At 43.5% G+C, this 23115-nt stretch overlaps 1 protein-coding gene across 1 annotated transcript in view; it reads right to left on the bottom strand.

Annotated features, from left to right (window-relative positions):
* LOC142741716 (guanylate cyclase soluble subunit beta-2-like) overlaps nucleotides 1-23115 on the bottom strand; it is a 59742-nt gene that overhangs the window by 3453 nt on the left and 33174 nt on the right. The window contains exons 7-13 of the mRNA XM_075851058.1: nucleotides 12351-12447; nucleotides 11291-11394; nucleotides 5658-5874; nucleotides 3943-4263; nucleotides 3430-3578; nucleotides 2383-2529; nucleotides 2140-2294 (exon numbers count right to left, since the gene is read on the bottom strand). Of these exons, the coding sequence (XP_075707173.1) occupies nucleotides 2140-2294; nucleotides 2383-2529; nucleotides 3430-3578; nucleotides 3943-4263; nucleotides 5658-5874; nucleotides 11291-11394; nucleotides 12351-12447 (1190 nt within the window). The remainder of the gene's footprint in view (nucleotides 1-2139; nucleotides 2295-2382; nucleotides 2530-3429; nucleotides 3579-3942; nucleotides 4264-5657; nucleotides 5875-11290; nucleotides 11395-12350; nucleotides 12448-23115) is intronic.

Raw genomic sequence — 23115 nt, 5'->3', positions numbered from 1 at the left:
ATCACCACCTTCTGATGCACTAGCGGGGTACTGATGATTGTCGTGGCAGCCTGGGGGCCTAATATAGTTTCCCAGGTCTGCCATTTTTGCACTCCAATTAAGCCCTGACAGAGGCATGGCTTAGTGAGAGCCTGTGAAAATAAAGATATCGGACCGTTAGTTCAAATCCTCTAACTAATAAAAAACTAAGTAAAATACAGTTAGTTTTATTAATATATAAAAATATGTAAATGTTAAAAGGTCAAAAATCCTCCTTCATCCCATTTTCCCCAAAAGCAATATTAAAAAAATGAACATAACTGGTGTCGCTGCACCTGTAAAAGTCCGAACTATAACATTATTTAGCCCGCACAGTGAACAGCGTAAAAGAAAAAGCATTCGAATTGCTGTTTTGTGGTCTTACACGAAAAATTGTATAAAAAGTGATCAAAGTAATCTTATGTAGCCCCATAATATACCAATTATATCATATAATTAGACCAATAAGAACTGCAGCGTGCCCTGCAAAAAACAAGCCCTTACGCCGCTCAATCGATAGAAAAATAAAAAAGTTATGCCTCTTAGAACATGGCGACACAAAATAAAGTTTATTTTTAACCATTGGTTTTTCCTTGTAAAAGTAGTAATTTGGTATCGCCGTAATCGTATTGACCCGCAGGATAAAGTTAACATGCCGTTTTTACTGCACGGTGAATGCTGTAAAATTCAAACCCAAAAACCAATGGAGGGATCACTGTTTTTTTTCCAATTCCACTCCACAAATAAGTTTTTCCCAGGTTCCCACTACATTATATGGTACAATAAATTCTGCCATTAAAAACTACAACTCTGCCCGCAAAAAAACAAATCTTCATACGGCTATATTGATGGAAAAATATAAGAAGTGATGGGTTTTGCAAGATGGGGAGGACAAAGCGAAAATGAAAATCCAAAAAATGGCCGTGGAGGGAAGGGGGTTAATAAAAAAAATCGAAAGCAATGTTAGTTATGGTCTATGGTCCTAATAAACGTATACTGAAATAACTGAGTCGGTAGTAATGTAAGTAGATGCTTATAACACATTCCCTGGGAGTGCCAGTTCCCGTGTAAGGACATGAGAAATATAGATACTGTAATGTACTTATCCAGAGGCGTTACTTGAAGCTCAGGACCCCGACCTGCTATGTTCTAGTTATAATATTGGTGTCGCCTCATGTGGCAGAGAGACCTTTGAGTCTATAGCTAAACCCCCGTACATATCTCACTTTACAGAGTAGCTGTGTAAAGACAAACTGAAGGGAACGTGTGGTTAAATATACTCTGTGTCAACTCACAGGAACTGTAAATTACAAAGTGGAGAGTTCTACTTGCTATCAGTGACTTTAGCATCTAATTTGTATTGGGGCTTTTTGATCGTTCCCCAGTGGCAGATATTGGAGGATACAAGGATCGGGTATGTTGGATTTCAACATATTCCACCCCTTGATTTGAGATAAGCTGCTGCCAGGAGCATCTGCGAGTAGCTTGTCGCTCAAGAAACTTCAGGGTGAGCCCTCAGAATGGTCTTCTCTGGTGGGCCCAATTTACCCCAGTCTGACATTGTTAACACATTGTATGTATGAAATAAATGTCGGTGCAAAAGGCCAATTTTTAGTAATTCGTCCAACCATCGCTCAATAATTGGTCATGTTCTTTCATCCAAGCGACTAATAACTGATCAACAATCTGTTGAAAATATGACCCACTGCATTCGATCGCTTGGCCACTAATCTGACATTTATGTTAGACCTTATTTACAGGAGTGTTGCGCACCTCGGACGTGAAAAACTGTAGTTTTTCACGGCCGAGGTGCATCTGTGCTCGGCGCTACGGGACGCGATGTCTCGCATCCCCCATAGATGAGAGTCTATGGAGGAATGCGTGAAGTGTGGAAAAATAGGACATGTCCTATTTTCCCACAGACCCTTCACACGGTCCGTTGAAACAACGGCTGTGTGAACGGCCACATTGAATTATAAAGGTCCGTGGGACGGCCGATGTTTAGACAGCCGTCACACTGACGTTTTACACGCTCGTGTAAATAAGGCCTTACAAGCAGAACATATATATGGAAAAGTTGACAAAATATTTTTCATTTCTCAACAACTTTATTATCCTTACTTGAAACTTGTTGGACTCAGGTGAATTTTATCTGGAACCCCGTGACTTTCCATTCTGGAAGCCGTATTCACAGTGTCTCCAAACAAGCAGTACCTTGGCATTTTGTCTCCAACAACTCCCGCTAAGACCGGTCCAGTGTGAATCCCAACTCTGATCTAAATTAAAAGATATTTGATAAATGACGACTAAGGTAATGGACATATTAAATATGATAAATGAAAATCCAGGGTTGTTTGCATTTACCTGAATAGGGTTTCCAGTTATAGGGTTAATAACTTCTTTTGCTGCCATTCTCATGCCCAAAGCAAAGTTTGCCACTCTTTGCACATGGGTTTCCACTGGGACTGGTACTCCTCCAACTACCATGTAAGCATCACCAATAGTCTCAACCTAGGGGAGAGATTTAAGACTCATTTGCTTATGTATGAAAAATTCAAGTAACACCCCATGCATGTGGCAGATCCAGTATTGTCTTTGTGTACTTTGCAGAGCTATTGTCCTCTAGAAGCAATGCTTCTAGGAGAGAATACCCATGAACACACTGTATTAAATCAAGTATGCCACAATTTTTTTGCACAGAATCTGACAGAAAATAACTTCTCATACCTCTGCATACAATTGGAGGCATACAGAGGTACAGTACAGGGCCCACACACTTGAATGGGAGCCATATCAAGGCTGTGTACAATATGGAGCTGTAATGCAGCCGTGTACACGCCTTACCGAAAGGTGTTCTCCCAGAATCAAAAATTATTAGTTTTCTGATCGCTCGGGACACACAGTTAGATCCCTCACTGATCGTGAGAACGGGGATCCTGAACCCTAGACCCTCCTCACTGCACCCCCCACAGTGAGGAGGAGCTTAAATGGAGTGACGGTCGAGCATGCGCCCGCCTCTTATTCACGGTCTCTGAGAATGACGGAAACAACCAAGCTCTGTACTCTGCTGTTTCCGTCATTCCCATCGACTGAATGTAGCGGCAGCGCGCATTCTCAACGGCCACCCTGTTCAATAACCTCACTGCGGTTGAGCATTGAGGTGGTTCATGAGCCCCGCTCTCATTATAGTCTCCCAACATTGGTGCCCCCAGCGATCAAAAGATGATCACCTATCCTGTAGATAGGTAATCATTTTTGATTATGGGACAACCCCTCTATGAAGCGTTCATGAAATAGATACAGTGAGTTCAGGCGTATATACTGCATCTAAAAAAACACACTAGTTCACTGAGCTGGCAGTTTAAATAACTATATGTGCACTGCACTTATTGATATTAGTGCTGACTTTACCTTGTAAACATCATGGACACTTGTCAGGCGATCAAATCTTGAATACATTGCATTGAGCATGTTGACTATTTGGATGGGCTCACAAGCAGAGCATATGTTAGTGAATGTCACTACGTCACTGAACAGTATTGTACACGTCTGAAACTCTCCTGTAAGAAAACAAACAATCAAAGAAAGAAACCTATAAAAGGGAAAAGCGGACTGACATGTCATATGGACCCCCACTCATTTTCGTAATTAAGGGGCCAATACATTAAATTGATTTCTATGGTATTTTTCTCCTAACAGTGCAGAAGGTGTCCTTACACTCACAAGGGTGTGCAGACCATCAATGTAATTTTCTTATATCTGTAAGATCTTTCACACTCAACCCTATTTTGGATCTGTAGCACACAGATCCTCAATATAGTGTCAATGAGGTAATGCATGCAATTTTTTCTTTTTTTTCTTTATAATATTGAATCTGCATAACAAAAAATGACAGCATGCTATATTTTGGACCAAGTTCAATACCTGCTTGGACTTTCTTGCCTTCCTTTAACTGATTGGCCACGTGCTGAGGAAGCATAGCATACAACAACGTCTCCGTTTTTTTCTTTTCAATCTCCAGATTTTTAGACAGTATACGCAGCTCTTCCTTCTTCCGCTCCAGCTGGTTCGACAGCTCAATTTCCGCCAGTCTTTGATGGTTCAAAAGAATCAGGTCTCTCGTTACATCGTGTTTGGCTATATCAGAAATATGCATCTTTCTCTCTTCCAGTTCCTGCAAACTACGCAGCTTTGGAGAACACATGTAGATCATGCATTGTATGGAATCCATCCATATCATATGTCCTTTAAAGAGATTTAGTAAATAAAGATACATAAAAAACATAATGAAGGCAGCAACTATTTTTATCTAAAATAAACAAAGAAGCAACTTTGTTAATAATCTTAAAACTATCCTACAGTTGTGTATACAGCTCCTATGCAGAAATATGTGTCTCCATGGTAATACAAACAAGCCCTTTATAGTCTGATCCTGCAATCATACTTCGTTTCATCTGTTCTCCACTTGCTAACCTAGCAAATGCAAACTAGCAGAAGTAGGGGACAAATTAAAGGGTTTGTTTATTGTTTGCATCTATGGAGCCACATAGGTCTGTATTGGTGCTGTGTACACCAAACGGTAGAAGATTTAGAATTTTTATTTTAGCTGTATTGGAACAATAAAAACATTTGGTTGCAAAGGTGGACATAAACTTTTACATTGTTTATGTAACTATAACAATGGATGACATTGTTGATGAGCGGTCTTCTATATCTCAACAACCTGGACCTTGTGCTTCCATAAATGAGAAATAAAGTATCTTATTTTTCCTTCATTACATTTTGCGTACGTGATTACAGTAACATGACACCAGAGAGCCACATCGCTTGTGTTCTTGATTCTACAGCTATTCGACATTTGCCCAAATTCAGGAAAATATATCAATACAATGCACAGCAATTCTCTGCACTCCCGACAGCAATGAAACTTATACTTCCCACTCCAAAATGCTCCATCACTCCTCCAACTCTCCTGCTTTTTTCCTGTCCTTCCTTATTCTACAATGACATCAACACATGGAGTCCCTACGGTTCTAGAAGCGGACAAATGCAAAAGAAGCTACGCAGTCTCTCCAGGGGAGAATACTTTTATATCACAGAATGCAATGGAACATGCCACGACTTCTTTTTTCATAGATTAGATATGAGTCTGAGAAAAAAAAACACCTCTGTATGCCTCCATATAAAATCTGATTTTTAAGTGTTGTGACATGGCCATATGCATGAGTTCTTATGCTGGCCATATACAGTAAAGGCTATAAGTATAGGCCAGAAACTGCAATGTATATAGGGACAGTCATGCTCCTTTTGGGAGAAAATCACGGGTCAGGTGGTTTGTATTTTAACCTATCCAATCCTTGGTTTGAAGATAATCAGCGTTTGTGGTGTTTGGCAACCGCCTGTCTATCTTCCCAGTTTGGCCAAGCTAAATATGGATTTTTATAGGAGACTCGAGTAGGATAGCTGTTGGCAGAATGGACGACATTGTCACTAAATTAAAACTTCATATTGAGTGACATATTCAGAATGCTCACTGGGACAAGCTTTTCTTGGCCTTGTCTATGTCTACTCTGTACCACTGGTTCTGAATGGCTAAAAGAGAACTACAGAGATGCGTACTAATATGAACATGATGTCACCTCTGAGCGTCAGCATAGGCTGCTTCTTCCAGGATTCTGGCATCATTTCTTGCTTTGTCTTCAGCACAAATTGACTGTTAGTAAACATCTGAATATTTGGGATGGTGAAAGTAACTTGCGGATGGATGATAGTGAAATATTCATCTAATCTGATGTCCATAGTTTGAATTCCAGGGACATATTTCTGTATGTTCACTCCGGCCTGCTTCACTTTCAGCTGTTCAAAGTAGAAAGATGTTGATGAATGTATCTGTTCTGCTATTCTCAGAATTCAAGGACAAATCTAATATAATACAGTTTGATTCCCTAAAGGAACACTAATCTGAAAGATTACCTGTCGTGTCACCCAAAAAATAAAACTGCTACCATACTTTTATTGTTTATTGTCCCCTAATTGTAAATCTTTTTTTCTCCTTTAAGTTCCTGTTACTTTCCACGCCTAATATGCAAATTAAAGAATAAATTGACAACTGGGCGGTCTCCACAGGGATGTGAACCTGAGCCACTCTGTCACTGTCCAATCAGTGCGTTCAGAGTGGCTTTAGCAGCATGATCCTGTGAGCGCCGATTAACTAAACAGCTCGTTGATCGGCGCTCGTTTACTAATGTCACAAGGAGCTAGTATGGGGACGAGCGCTCGTTACAACGATAGCTCGTCCCCATATATTATTACCATGTCGGCAGTGCGTCTGCCTGTTTACACAGGCAGATGTGCTGCCGACAACGATAATATTTCAGTTCTTTAAAACTATACGATCAGCAGATGAATGAGCATTTGCTCGTTCATCTGCTGATTGCTGCCCTGTGTAATATCAAGTCCAGAGTTAACACAGCAGCACTTCAAGCTTCCCTCTGCTGACAAGCTTTATGCTTTTGTTTTCCAGCAGGACTTGGCACCTACCCACACTAACAAAAGCACCAATACCTGGTTTAATAACCACAGTATCACTGCGCTTGATTGGCCAGCAAACTCGCCTGACCTAAACCCCATAGAGAATCTATGGGGTATTGTCAATAGGAAGATGAGACACCAGACCCAACAATGCAGACGAGCTGAAGGCCGCTATCAAAGCAACCTGGGCTTCCATAACACCTCAGCAGTGCCACAGGCTGATCACCTCCATGCCACGCCGCATTGATGCAGTAACTCATGCAAAAGGAGCCCCGACCAAGTATTGAGTGCATATACTGTACATACTTTTCAGTAGGGCAACATTTCGGTATTAAAAATAATTTTTGAAATTAGGCTTATATAATATTCTTATTTTCTGAGAGACTACACCGTGTTCCAAATTATTATGCACATTGAATTTAAGTGTCATAAACATTTAATTATTCGTTTTTGAATTAAACTCATGGATGGTATTGTGTCTTAGGGCTCTTTGGATCATTGTAATCAATCTCAGACACCTGTGATAATTAGTTTGCCAAGTGTGCCCAATCAAAGGAAAACTACTTAAGAAGGACGTTCCACATTATTAAGCAGGCCACAGGTTTCAAGCAATATGGGAAAGAAAAGGGATCTCTCTGCTGCCGAAAAGCGTGAAATAGTGCAATACCTTGGACAAGGTATGAAAACATTGGATATTTCAAGAAAACTTAAGCGTGATCATCGTACTGTGAAAAGATTTGTGGCTGATTCAGAGCACAGACTTGGTTCGTTCAGATAAAGGCATAATGAGGAAGGTTTCTGCCAGACAAATTAATAGGATTAGGAGAGCAGCTGCTAAAATGCCATTGCAAAGCAGCAAACAGGTATTTGAAGCCGCTGGTGCCTCTAGCGTCCCGCGAACTTTAAGGTGTAGGATCCTCCAGAGGTTTGCAAGTGTGCATGGAGCTATTATTCGGCCACCCCTAAACAATGCTCACAAGCAGGAACGGTTGCAGTGGGCTCAGAAATACATTAAGACTAATTTTCAAACCGTGTTGTTTACTGATGAGTGCCGTGCAACACTGGATGGTCCAGATGGATGGAGTAGTGGATGGTTGGTGAATGGCCACCATGTCCCAACAAGGCTGCGACGTCAGCAAGGAGGTGTCGGAGTCATGTTTTGGGCTGGAATCATGGGGAGAGAGCTGGTAGGCCCCTTTAGGGTCCCTGATGGTGTGAAAATTACCTCTGCAAAGTACGTAGAGTTTATGACTGACCACTTTCTTCCGTGGTACAAAAAGAAGAACCGTGCCTTCCGTAGAAAAATTGTCTTCATGCATGACAATGCACCATCTCATGCTTTAAAGAATACCTGTGTCATTGGCTGCTATGGGCATAAAAGGAGAGAAACTCATGGTGTGGCCCCCATGTTCCCCTGACCTCAACCCCATTGAGAACCTTTGGAGCATCCTCAAGCAAAATATCTATGAGGGTGGTAGGCAGTTCACATCAAAACAGAAGCTCTGGGAGGCTATTCTGACATTCTGCAAAGATATTCAAGCATAAACTGTCCAAATACTCACAAATTCAATGGATGCAAGAATTGTGAATGTGATATCAAAGAAGGGGTCCTCTGTTAACATGTAACTTGGCCTGTTAAGTTTTTTTTGATTGAAAGAGCTTTTGATTTCTGTATACATGACCTCCTGATGCTGCAAATTTAACAAATTACTATTTTAGTTCTCTTTACAACCTTTAAAATGTTTTGATCTCTGTTGTGCATAATAATTTGAAACAGTGCATTTTGAGTTTTTTACTTCTAAAAAAAAAATCTGTTATCATTAGGAGATTTGTTCAATAAAATTCGCATTATACTCCAACGGTTGATGGCTTGAAGATTATACTGACTGTCATTTGCATTGACTATTTAGGAAAATCAGCGAAAAATAACATTTGCATAATAATTTGGAACGCGGTGTAAATTTTGGGTTTTCATTAATTGTTATCCATAATCATCAACGTTAAAAGAAAAAATGCTGGAAATAGATCACTCTGTGTGTAATGAATCTATATAATATGAGTTTCACTTTTTGTATTGAATTACTGAAATAAATTAACTTTTTGATGATATTTTAATTCATTGAGAAGGACTAGTATATAATATATAGGAGACAGCATATCTGTAGCACTATGACCCTATAGCTATGGATAGGATTAGATACAGTGGCTCAGAAGACAGTATCACTCGTGATAGAATTAGGTATAGGGCCCAGCTCGCTGACATTGCAGCTCCAGCGCTGGACCCAGGAAAGGTAAGAATAATGATGGTTTTCCTTTTTTTGTGTTACCAATTTTTTGGGTATGTGTTTTTTTTACAGGTTCGGTCGTTGGACTACATCGGATTCTGGGACTACTTCGATGACAGCTTTTTTTATTCTCAATAAAATGGTTAATGAGGGTTGTGTAGGGTTTTTATTTCAATAAAATATTTTTTCTATGTCTTTGGATTTTCTTTTAAACTTCATTACTACCCCCTTAGTAGTGGCTGTTGGCTGATTGACAGCGTCCATTACTAGCCAGTGCAGAGGCTATCGCTAACCCCCATTATTACCCCGGTACCCACCGCCACCAGGGGTACGCTGGAAGAGCTGAGTACGATCCAGTACCTGACGATCTGTAGTGACGGTTGGTTACTGGGGCGGCCGCAGACTGGTATTATTAGACTGGGAAAGGCCAAAAACCGTGGCCCTTCCCACCCTGGTAATGCTAGGCTGCTGCTGCTGCTGCTGTGTTGTATCTGTGTTGTACATACTGACAGTCTCCAACCATCGCTGACTGTATCACACTGTAGGGACACATCCTCTTGACAATGCGAATGGTAACACGCATTTGTCTATCAGTTATGGACTGCCAAAGACTTTATGTGGAATACAAGGATTTCCTACAACGGACATGTCAGGAGAGCGGACAGATCCTCTATAGAACAAGTGACGTCTTCTCTGATGGGAGTCATTCTCTTTTCTTCTACATCTGACACAGACTGGTATGGCTACTTCTCCTGATGAGACGTCTTTGCTCCTCGCTTCTGCAGCCATTTCCAGCCTCTATAGAAACACAAAAATTCAGACACCAAGGCCCAAAACCATACATTAAAGGTGTTGTCTGGGCACGGACTGGTTTTTCATACCGATGACCTATCAATGTGCCCGGACAACCCCTTTTACTCAGACTAATAAATACAGACCCAGACCTTCTAAACTATTCCAGACCCCAGAACAAACACCCTAAATAAATACAAACCCAAGAACAAGCACCCTAAATACAGACCTCGGACCGGACCCCTAAATACAGACCCCCTAAACTAATATAAATCCCAGACCAGTCCCCCAAAATACAGACTCCATAAACTAATAGACCCCAGACCTCTAACTACAGACCCCATAAACTAATACAGACCCAAGATCTGACCCCATAAACTAATACAGACCCCCTAAATATAGACCCCAGACCTCCTAAATACAGACCCTAGACCGGACCCCTAAATACAGACCCCCTAAATATACAGACCCCTTAAAATACTACAGACCCATTAAACACAGACCCCCAGACCACCTAAATACAGACCCTCTAAACACAGACACCTTAAATAAATCCATGACCCTCTTATACTTACCTAGCAGCTCACCTCACGGTCTTCTCTCTTGCTGCTGTTGTAGGACCTGCGGTCATGTGACCAGCAGGTCTCTAATTAGTAACAAGAACTGCAGACATAAGGTCATGTCGTTTTGTCGTGGTTTTTGGCACAATTCGCGGCAAAATCGTGGCAAAAACCCATTGTAATTGGGGTGGCTGCCCAAAACGCCTAATGATAATCCGCCATTGGCTGCGGAACTCTTAGTTCTATCAATCAATAGGATTACTTGCGCTCAGACCCTAGAGGTGCAAACTTTTGACTTGACAAGTGCGTACGAAGGTTCACTTACGCTTTAACGCTTCTGCAGCCTCTATTTGTACTGTGTTGAATAACATAAAGGGTGCTGGTCTTATTGCAGACAGTGACTTATGCAGGGACGCAATGTGAGGATAAAAATAATGGAGAAAACTCTCAGTTCAAATATGTCTGGCCCTCAAGTCGCTTTTGTACTACAGTACAGTGGAGGGAAACTGGTGTTAAAAACTGATCCCAAGTTTTTGGTGACATCAGTTTTGCATGCACTGTTTCTCTGTCCGGCTATGAACGTCAGACACATGCAAAACTTCTTCATTAGGTGTGTCTGCCTCAGGCGAAAAAAAACAATTTGCCGGACACACTGAAAAAAAAGCGTGTTAATACCATCTTAATATAGCATCTGGACGAGCATGCCACAACTTTTTTGTACTTACACTTCACATTTTCGTTTACACAATGTAAGGCTTCTACGGAGCCCTAATGCCCCATGTGCATAAGCGCTTATAAATGAAAGGCGTTTTCCACGAGTTGCATTTTGAGTTTATTTATGTTTGAACAAAATACTTTTTATTAATAATTATTTTTACTTTTTTAGATACAGCTGCTCTGTATTCTCTATACACACAGCTGTATCTAGCGCTATTCATTGAATCCGTCAGTCCCACAGACCTGACGGGTTCAGTGTCGGCGGGTCCTGTGTGTCTCTGACATGCAGGATCCACCTGTTATCTATCACATCTAAGTTCATAACTTCATAAATTTATATATACTTATGTCACAAATTACAGCAATTAGAATTAATGATCTTCTTACTTGTTTGTCAAAGACAATATGGAAGGGAAACTCATTGCAGAATGCCTTTTCATCCATCCACAATTTACTGGGATAAACAGGCTGAAACGAATTTAGCAAACATCCTGGAACAAAGATAATATTATAGCAACATCTTTTCAATTAGTCAAAATCACAGTTGCAGGGTTGGCGTCAGAGCTAAAGGTACTTTTACACGGCCCAAAGTGGGCCGTGTAAACGAGCGCTGATCAATGAGACAGCTCGTTGATCGGCGCTTGTTTGCTCCTTTCACAAGCAGCTATGTATGGGGACGTGCAGGGGGATGTGTTGCTGACAACGATAATATTTAAAGCATTTAAAACGATACGATCAGCCGATAAATTAGCATTTGCTCATTCATCGCCTGATTGTTGCCCTGTTTACACAGGGCAATGATCGTGAACGAACGTTCTGCGAATTCTCATTTCCCCGATAATTGGCCTGTGTAAAAGGACCTTAAAGGGGTTGTCCACCCGGACCCCGCACCGTTAAGCCTCTCTGGCTGCCTCCAGGCAGCACGGCCACTATGCTATGCGTGGAGCCAACTGCTTCCGGCTCCGTACGTAGCATAGTGGGCAACAACATCCTGTGCCCGGAGGCTTCTGGCATATATGTCCGGAGGTAGCCGGAGAGGCTTAACGGTGCGGGGTCTGGGTGTTAGACCCGCACCGATGATATACTGATGACCTATCCAGTAGTGGACAACCCATTTAAGTCTCCAGCTTTTATTTTGCATAGCAAAGATAAAAAAAGCAATGTCATCTGATCAGCTGTTTGGGATAGCTGCTGCTCTTTTCGTCTGTTCTGATTGTTATACATAAGACCCCCCCCCCCATACGAGTAGCTAGGTTTTCCTTTACCCAGGGCAAAAGTTTGTTCCCTGCCCTAACCCGAATGTAAATACCGTGGCCAAGGCACAGTAGCTTGTGGGTGCCTCCCCCTGGCTCCCAGGGCACATGCTCTGCTAGCCAAGCCCCTTCCCCTTAGTTACACCATTATCCTCTATGTGTTGTTATAATTGTCATGAACCCCGTTCACTCACCTCTTCCAAACCTGATAACATTCCTGATGATGTCCCAGTGAGAGTTCTTTACCTTTGCATTATTTATGCCATTTGGTTGCTTTACTTCTCCATGATTCTGGTTTAATACAGACAATGTAAATATACAAATATACAATATTAGAGGGGCTTTCTGGGCTGTAAAAAATACTGGCAGCTGCAAATATCATAACTTAAGGAAAAAAGCCCATACTCAACTTTAAAATCTCACACCGCTCCAGCAGTCCCTCGCCGGTTTATGTTTACCTTCCTGAAGCAATGACATATCGTACCAGCAAGTGACCATTCCAGCCAATCACTGGCTGCAGCAGTCATGTGCTGTATGTATTGACATGACCACTGCAACCATCACTTCAGCAAGGTCCACTGGACCGGCAGCGATGGAGTAGCTGGGAATTTAAAAAAAATGGGTATGGGCTTTTTTATTTGTGTCATTGCATATGCAGGAGATAATATAAATTATTATTTTTTATAGTCCAGAAAACCGTTTTAAATTTGCAGTCCTGGATAACCTTAGAATATTTATTACTATGGTAGATGATTTGTAAATGCAGCGCTTCACAGAATTGGATTAGGATTTCATGACCATATTTTGTGCCCAGCTTGTGCCACTGGAGAATCTTACCCCATAAATTGTTACGCGAGTTCTTCCGGGTATGGCAATGCCATACATGTGGACGTAAACTGCTGTTTGGGCACACTGTAGGGCTTAGAAGGGAAGGGAGCGCCATTTGGCTTTTGGAGCGCAGATTTTGCTTGGTAGTAGTTCTGTTTGGAGTTTTACTGGTATTTCAGTTTATAATGTGGGGGCGTATGTAAGCTACATCATTGTATAATAAGAGGGTATAATAATGGGGTAAATAAAATTATCCATAGATGTGGGGTACACGTTGAAGCAATCCTTTATGGCCAGTGTCACACTGATAAATGGTGTCAATATTTCCCCCTCTTTTGGAACACACTCTGCACCTTTTTTAGACTTTTCCCCCTTTGCAGTTTGGGAAACTTTGCTGGATAAGTGTTCCCCTGGTATAATATGGGCGCCCTCGCTTCCATCGGATGTGCTCTGGCCTTCCCCATCCTGGTTCCCAAATACTAGGGCCCTGATAGTCACTTCTTGAAACTGAAGGAATGTTCCCCTCTGGCCTGCACATCATGATGTTTTTTCATCACCTCCTTACTAGTGCCATAACTTTTTTTGTTTTTCCATCCATGTAGTCATATGAGGGCTTTTTTTGAGGGACGAGCTGTAGTTTTTATTGGTACCATTTTCAGGGGCATGCGACTTTTTGATCACATTTTATTCCATTTTTTGGAAGGCTACGGACCAAAAAACAGCGATTCTGGCATTGTTTTTTTTTTCTTTTTCCTTACAGTGTTCACCATGCAGTATAAATGACATGTTACCTTTATTCAGTGCATCAGTACGTTTGCAGCGATACCAAATTTATATAGTTGTATGTTTTACTACAGGAAGCAATGATTCCCTCTGGCCTGAACATCAGGCTGTTTTTTCCTCCGCGCCTTATTAGAGCCATAACTTTTTTCTTTTTTCGGTTCATAGAGCTGTGTGAGGCTTGTTTTTTGCAGAACAAGCTGTAGATTTTATTGGTACCATATTGGGACACATGCAACTTTTTGATCACTTTTTATTTCATTTTTTGAAAGAGGAAATTACAAAAAAAACTGAAATTCCGGAATTGTATTCTAGTGTTGTTTTTTTCGGCATTTACTGCGTGTGATGAATTACGTGTTAATTTTTTTATGCGGGACTATACAATTACAGTGATACCATATGTATATAGTGTTTGCACAATAAAGTCACTTATTTATTTTTTTTAAATCATTTGTTTTCTGTTTCGCCATATTCTAAGATCCATAAAATTTTTATTTTTGGGTCAACAAACCTGTGTCAGGGCTTGTTTTTTGTGGGACGGGCTGTCATTTTGATTGGTACTATTTTGGGGTATATGTGACTTTTTGATCACTTTTTATTCCATTTTTTTGGGAGCAGATGTGACCAAAAAACAGCGATTCTGGCATGGTTTTTCATATTTTTTTCTTACAGCGTTCACCGTGCGGGATAAGTTACGTATACGTTTTATAGTTTGGATCTTTACGGACGCAGCGATACCAATTATATATAGTTTTTTTTATTGTTTTGTTTTTCCTAAAAAAAAACTATTATGGGAAAAAAGGCATTCTTGTGTTTTGTTTTTTTATTTCTTTATTTTTATACAACATTTTTATAAACTTTTCTTTCTGTCCCGCAGGGGAACTTGAAGGCCTGCAACACTGATTGCTATACTAATGCATTGCACTACCTACGTAGTACAATGTATTAGAGCTGTCAGTGTGGCACTGTCAGCAAGCCTATCAGGACCTTCCAGAAGCGGGTCCTCATAGGCTTCCGTACTTGGCAGACCCAAAGGCCATTGTCAGGCCTCCAGTTGCTATACCAACCATCGGCACCCCCAGCAATCGCGTCATGGGGGTGCCGATCTGTATACAAACCCCTTAAATGCGGCGATCGCCGGCGTTGGACTGCTTGCCAGAGACAGGGGAGTGTCCGGTGTCGGGAACAGCTGATCTCCCGGTTCCTGGGCACTGTCCGTTGTGACAGTGAGCTCTTGGAACGGTTCAGTAACTGTACGTCTTGGTGCAGCAAGTAACCTCTCGCCAGGACGTACAGTTACTGACGCGGGTAGGGGTTAAAGGGAGTCTGTCAGGACTTTTGTCCCCTTCACAACGGTAACACGACTTGATAGGTGTAACGCCACTAGATAGGTTTGGGTTTGGGTCATACCTATGTAGGCATTGTGACTGAAATCCTCACCCTGGAAAAGATGTTTTAATCTGAGAAAGAAAGTGTCCAGCTCCTGCTGTAACTCCTTCCCAAATCCTCCCCTCTGTTCTTGATTGACAGCTCTACTGGTCCTCAGCCTCATACGCTGTGCGATCCAAAAGCTGTCACTCAAGAGTAGAGGGGAGGAGTTACGTTGGGGAGTCAGACACCTATTTATCATTTAAAGATTAAAACTCCTTTTCCAGGGTGAAGATTTTAGCCACAATGCCGACATGGATATGACTAAACTTGTCTCCCCTACACCTATTTAGTAATGTTAGCGGTGTGGGGTAGTGGACAAAATTTCTGACAGACTCCCTTTAAACAGTTGTGATGTCACAGTAGTCATCTCACACAAACACAGTTCTGATGTCACAGCAGCTTACCTGACTAAAACCCACTTGTGATGTCACGGCAGCTCACCTGACTGAAACGCACTGGTGATGTCACAGTGTGGTCACCTTACAGAAATAGAGTCGTGAGGTCGCACAGCAGCTTACCTGACTGAATCCCTCTGGTGATATTACAGTGGCTTACCCAGAGACAGACACCAACAACAGAGGACCCCTGTGCAAGAATAGTATATGGTCTTCTTGATCTCTAACTTCTAATTTGATGACAGCGGGGTACTAACCTTAGTCCATGGCTCTCAGTAGGAACCACTATTATTATTTTTAAGGTATCAGTAGGCAGGGGCGTAGCTAGGGGGGGGCAAGCGGGGCATGTGCCCCGGGCGCAGTTCAGAGGGGGGCGCCAGCGCCACCTCCTCCTGCACTATAATTGTACCTGTGTCGCAAGGACACAGGTACAATTAGAAGCAATGTTCCGTGCCCGGCCATTCAGCGCCTTTCCCCGAATGAAGCGACTGGTACCTTTTGTACCAGTGACGCTTCCGTCGATGAAAGGCGCTGACTGACTGATAGGGAATGTCATCCTGCCCAGCCAATCAGCGCCTTTCATAGACGCTGTGTTCATCCCCCTGGAGACCTGCGCAGAAGAGAGCAGGTCTCCATGGCTGCCGGACGGCGTGGGAGCGGGAATAAGGTGAGTTTGATTTTTTTTTATTTTTTTTAAAATTGTAATAGAAGTGTGGCTGTATCTGCGGGGGGGGGGGGGGGGGACTTTGTCTACACGGGGTGTCTATCTACAGGGGGACTATATCTACAGGGCTGGGCTATATACAGGGCTGGGCTATATCTACAGGGCTGGGCTATATCTACAGGGCTGGGCTATATCTACAGGGCTGGGCTATATACAGGGGGACTATATCTGCTGGGCTATATACAGGGGGACTATATCTACAGGGGGGCTATATACAGGGGGCTATATACTGGAGTGGGCTGTCTATAGAGCACCATATACAGGGGTGGGCTATATAGTATATAGCCCCCTGTAGATATAGCCCACCCCTGTATATGGTGCTCCATAGATAGCCCACCCCAGTATATAGCCCCCCCTGTAGATATAGTCGCCCTGTATATAGCCCAGCCCTGTAGATATAGCCCAGCCCTGTAGATATAGCCCAGCCCTGTAGATATAGCCCCTGTAGATATATGCCCCCGGTAGATATATTCCCTCTGTAGATATATTCCCCCTGTATATAGCCCAGCCCTGTAGATATATCCCCCCTGTGTATAGCCCACCCCTGTGTATAGCCCACCCCTGTATATAGCCCCCCTGTGTAGATATAGCCCCCCTGTGTATATCCCAGCCCTGTAGATATGGTCCCAGCCCTGTAGATATGGTCCCAGCCCTGTAGATATGGTCCCAGCCCTGTAGATATGGTCCCAGCCCTGTAGATATGGTCCCCCTGTAGATAGCCCACCCCTGTAGATAGCCCACCCCTGTAGATATAGTCCCCCTGTAGATATAGCCCACCCCTGTATATAGTCCCCCTGTAGATATAGCCCACCCCTGTATATGGTGCTCCATAGATAGCCCACCCCAGTATATAGCCCCCCCTGTAGATATAGTCGCCCTGTATATAGCCCAGCCCTGTAGATATAGCCCAGCCCTGTAGATATAGCCCAGCCCTGTAGATATAGCCCCTGTAGATATATGCCCCCGGTAGATATATTCCCTCTGTAGATATATTCCCCCTGTATATAGCCCAGCCCTGTAGATATATCCCCCCTGTGTATAGCCCACCCCTGTGTATAGCCCACCCCTGTATATAGCCCCCCTGTGTAGATATAGCCCCCCTGTGTATATCCCAGCCCTGTAGATATGGTCCCAGCCCTGTAGATATGGTCCCAGCCCTGTAGATATGGTCCCAGCCCTGTAGATATGGTCCCCCTGTAGATAGCCCACCCCTGTAGATAGCCCACCCCTGTAGATATAGTCCCCCTGTAGATATAGCCCACCCCTGTATATAGTCCCCCTGTAGATATAGCCCACCCCTGTATATAGTATCCCAATAATAGCTCCCCCTATTGTGCTCCACAGAAAGCCCACCCCTGTATATAGCCCCCTTGTACATATAGTCCACCCCTGTATATAGTGCTCCACAGATAGCCCACCCTTGTATATAGTATATACAGGGGTGGGCTATCTGTGGAGCACTATATACAGGGGTGGACTATATGTACAAGGGGGGGCTATATACAGGGGTGGGCTATCTGTGAAACACTATATACAGGGGTGGACTATATGTGGAGCACTATATACAGGGGTGGGCTATATCTACAGGGGGGCTACATACATGGTTGGGCTATCTGTAGAGCTCTATATACAGGGGTGGGCTATATCTACACGGGGCTATATACAGGGGTGGGCTATCTGTAGAGCACTATAGGGGGAGTTATTTGTGGGAGACTATATACAGGGGTGGTCTATATGGGGGCACTATCTACAGGGGGCTCTATGGCAGGCACTATCTACAGGGGGCTCTATGGCAGGCACTATCTACAGGGGGCACAGTGTGTGTATGGGACACGGTGTATGGTGCTATTATAATTAGAGGTGCAGTGTTTGGCGCTATTATATTTAGGGGCGTAGTGTGTGGTATAATGATTACTTTATATTTATTTATAGGTGCAGAAATGTTGGAAAAGTGAGAAGCTGAAGACATGTGAGCGGCAAACTGCAGAAATGGACCGGGAGAAGTCATCATAGAGGTCTGGACCAAATGGAGAAAAAGAACTAGAATCTGAGACGTCACCGGTGAGTCACTTAATGTAAATGTTCACTCTGCCTCTAATCAGCACTTGTAGTCACTGTATGATCTGCAGCGAGATGATGGGTGGTATGATTATGATAGGATTTATTTTTTGTGATACAGCATCTCCCAGCATATCCTTACCATTGTTCGGGCCATGCTGGGAGCTGTAGTTTTACGCCGTACAAACCTATACGGCAGGGGTTGCACTAAATTGAGCTGTATTTGTTCTGGGGCTGTATATATGTACTGAGCTTGGTTCTGGTGTTGTGTATAGAACCATATTGCTTGTGAAACGTACAAATAATTTTATGCTCGCGTTACATAAAAAGCAATGACACGTCGATTGGTAGAGAAAAGAAACACGGCGAGGGGGAAGGAGATGTTGGGAAAGAGGTTGGGGGGGGGGGGCGCCAAACTGAATCTTTGCCCCGGGTGCTGGAGAACCTAGCTACGCCTCTGCAGTAGGCCTTGACTGCAGGGCCCCTATACAGCTGCACAGATTAAATATATGATATGTCTGCCCCTGTAATGACAGTTTGTGACCGCACAATTGGAAGCTGCGGTTATCATTTAAACAACTTTTGACATGTAATAGAGAAGATGCCGTCTTTGGAGTCCAGGTTTTGAGAACACCAGAAACTAGAACATAAGAAAGTTTGTTCCCCTTTGTTCTAGCTATCAGTGGGATTCTCAGCAAATTGATCCCGACAATCGCAATATCTGATATGTCTCTATGATATAACGTAAGTTGTATAAAGTGAGAACTATAATCTAAGTGTATTGGAAATTTCTTAAATAGCAATTCTCAACTATACTTTAAATAGGGTAAATGCTCAGATTAGCATTAGAGCAGTAGTCTAACCAGCTTATACAGTGGGGTTCAAGTACTATTTAGCTAAACGGGCATAAGTCGGAAAAAACAATTCTCCAAAGCTAACAAGATATTGTCTTATATTAGGATATTGTCATACCCTAGAGAAGAGAAAGCTAAGGGATCTGATATCTATCTATAATTATGTAAATGGCCCCTATAAAAAGCAATAATAACCATGATAAGTAAGGACCCTCTTAACCCCTTAATGACCAGCCTATTTTAGACCTTAATGACCAAGCTATTTTTTACGTTTTTTAATCGTCGCATTCCAAGAGCTATAACGTTTTTATTTTTGCGTCGACATAGCTGTATAAGGTCTTGTTATTTGCGGGACAAGTTGTATTTTTTAATAGCACCATTTTGGGGGACATATTATTTATTGATTAACTTTTATTAACTTTTTTTGGGGGGGAATAGAAAAAAATCTGAAATTTCGACACTTTTTTGCGTCCTAAACCTACGCCGTTTACCATGTGATATAAATAACACAATAACTTTATTCAGCGGGTTGTTACGATTGCAACGATACCAAATTTGTATAGTTTTTGTATGTTTTACTACTTTTACACAGTAAAAACGCTTTTTTTTCAAAATTATTTGTTTTTGTGTCTCCATATTTGAAGAGCCGTAACGTTTTTATTTTTTCGCCGATGCAGTTATATGAGGGCTTTTTTTTTGCGGGAAGACTTGTAGTTTTTATTGGTACCATTTTGGAGTAGATGCGACTTTTTGATCACTTTTTAATCACATTTTTTTAAAGTCAGGATTCACAGAAAACAGCAATTTTTCCGTCGTTTTTTATTTAATTTTTACGGCGTTCACCGTGCGGGTTAAGTAATGTAATAGATTTGTAGTTGGGGTCGTTACGGACGCGGCGATACCAAATATGTGTAACTTTTTTACTTTATTTTGTTTTTTTAAAACTAAAGCAGTTTGTAAGGGGAAAAAGTGGGTTTTTCATTTTTTTTTCCCATTTTTTTTAAATTAACTTTATTAAACTTTTTTTTTCACTTTTTTACTAGTCCCACTAGGGGACTTCACTATGCGATGGTCCGATCGCATTTATAATACACTGCAATACTTTAGTATTGCAGTGTATTACTGCCTGTCCGTTTAAAACGGACAGGCATCTGCTAGGTCATGCCTGCGGCATGATCTAGCAGCCATTCATTACTGGCAGACCTGGGGGCCTTTATTAGGCCCCCGGCTGCCATTGGAGACACTGACACTCGGCGATCTTATCGCTGGGTGTCGGTGGGATGAGAGTGAGCTCCCTCCCTCTCTCCAAAACCACTCAGATGCGGTGCTCGCTATTGAGCACCGCATCTGAGGGGTTAAACGGGTGAGATAGATACTGATATCGATCTCACCCGGCAGAGCAGGGACGCCCCCAGCCCTCAGCTGCCTCTAGCAGCTGAGAGCAGGGAGATTTGACAGCTCCCTGCTCTGTTTACTTATTCTGATGCCGCGACGTAAAAAGCCTATGGCATCGGAATAAGGCCTGTTAGTGACCGACGTAAAAAGACTATGGGCCGGTCACTAACGGGTTAAACATGGGCCATGTAAACGACCACCGATCAACGAGACAGATCGTTGATCGGTGCTCGTTTGCTCCTTTCACAAGAATCTTGTAATGGCAGGAAGGAGGTGAAGGGAACAAGTGAGCCCTAATCTACCCACCGCCCTGTCCCAGCCTACTTGCAACGACCCGCCCTAGGCGACGGGGTACAACTTGGCGGCGGTCCCTACGCTGTCTAAGTGCAAGGGAGTACAAACAGGGAACACGCAAGGGAAGGGGCAGTAGCCCATGGAACGCCGCGAGGAAACGGAGCGGTGAATGAGTAGTCAGGATCAGGATGAAGTGGAGTATACCAACGAGAGCATGGAGCAGGAAGCAAGCCAGGGGCAAAGCGAAGCAGGATAAGCGGAACTGAAGCAAGGCAGAAGCAGGCTGGAGCAAGGCAGCAGTGGGGCCAGGAATCCAAGAAGAATAACAAGCACTGAGGAAGAGAACACGGCAGGTATAAATGGACAGGGGGCGGAGCTAACTCCGACTGACCAGGCCACGATAGGCTCTCCCACTCCTGAGCCTGCCACCCTGGTTGGTGGGAGCCGGCGTCAGTCTAAGAGGTCTGGCCTCAGGTGTCGACTGATTAATCCCGGGAGTATACACAGACGTAGTACCTGGCAGATCCTTTACAGTACTCCCCCTCTCCCCCTTTTATGAGGGGCCACCGGACCCTTACTAAGAGGACCCGGTTTAGTGGGGAAGAGAAGGTGGAACCTCCTGATCAATACCCCAGCGTGAACATCACGAGCAGGTACCCAAGTCCTCTCCTCCGGCCCGTATCCTCTCCAATGGACCAGGTACTGGAGGGAGCCCTGGATCATCCTACTGTCCATAATCTTGGCCACCTCGAATTCCACCCCTTCAGGGGTGAGAACGGGAACAGGAGGTTTCCTCGAGGGGAACCAGGACGGGGAGCAGCGTTTAAGGAGGGAGGCATGGAAGAAGTCATGTATGCGAAAGGATGGGGGCAGCTCCAGACGGAAGGATACAGGGTTGAGGACTTCAATGATCTTATAAGTTCCAATAAATCGGGGAGCAAACTTCCTGGACGGGACCTTAAGGCGCAAGTTCCTGGACGACAACCAGACCAGATCCCCGACGACAAACCGGGGGTTAGCAGAACGTCTACTATCAGCCTGAATCTTTTGTACGCTCTGGGACGCCTCTAGGTTCTTCTGAACCTGGGCCCAGACTGTGCACAGTTCCCGATGAACTTCCTCTACCTCGGGATTATTGGAACAACCAGGAGAAACGGAGGAGAACCTTGGGTTAAACCCGAAATTACAGAAAAACGGGGAGACCCCTGACGAGTTACTGACCCGGTTATTCAGGGAAAATTCGGCAAGGGGAAGGAATGAGACCCAATCAAATTGACAGTCAGAGATGAAACACCTTAAATATTGTTCCAGGGATTGGTTAGTCCTTTCTGTTTGGCCATTAGTTTCGGGATGGAAGGCGGAGGAGAAGGACAGCTCAATCTCCAACTTTTTACAAAAAGCTCTCCAAAATAAGGAAACAAATTGTACCCCTCTGTCAGAAACGATATTGACTGGGGCCCCATGGAGATACAGGATGTGTTTAACAAACAAAGCCCAGCACAAAGTGGCACATCTTGCTGAAGCGGTCTACTACCACCCACACCACCGACTTGCCCTGAGATGGAGGCAAATCGGTGATAAAATCCATGGAGATATGGGTCCAAGGTCTCTGGGGAATGGGCAAGGAACGTAGTAAGCCCGCAGGTCGGGACCTAGGGGTCTTGGACCTAGCACAAACCTCACAAGCGGCGACGTAAGCCCTAACGTCTTTAGGCAACCCAGGCCACCAATAGTTTCTGGTAATGAGGTGTTTGGTACCCAAGATGCCAGGATGACCAGATAGTGCGGAGTCATGGTTTTCCCTGAGTACCCTTAGCCGGTATTGCAGGGGGACAAACAGCTTGTCCCCAGGGAGGTTCCCGGGAGCTGAACCTTGATCAGCCGCGATGTCAGAAGCTAAATCAGAATCAGTGGCAGAAACGATTATACCAGGGGGTAAAATACAAGCAGGATCCTTCTCGGAAGGAGGATTGGCCATGAAACTATGTGACAGTGCATCAGCCTTAATATTTTTGGACCCAGCCCTATAGGTAACCAAGAAATTAAATCTGGTAAAGAATAGTGCCCAACGAGCTTGTCTAGGATTAAGCCTCCGGGCAGATTCTAGGAAAACCAGATTCTTGTGGTCAGTAAGGACCGTTACCTGGTGTCTGGCCCCCTCCAGGAAGTGACGCCACTCTTCAAAAGCCCATTTAATGGC

The sequence above is a fragment of the Rhinoderma darwinii genome, chromosome 2 (assembly GCF_050947455.1).
Source record: "Rhinoderma darwinii isolate aRhiDar2 chromosome 2, aRhiDar2.hap1, whole genome shotgun sequence".
In the NCBI taxonomy this organism is placed as follows: Eukaryota; Metazoa; Chordata; class Amphibia; order Anura; family Rhinodermatidae; genus Rhinoderma; species Rhinoderma darwinii.
Note: the sequence above shows the minus strand (reverse complement) of the source record. Positions and strands in the feature narration are given on the sequence as shown.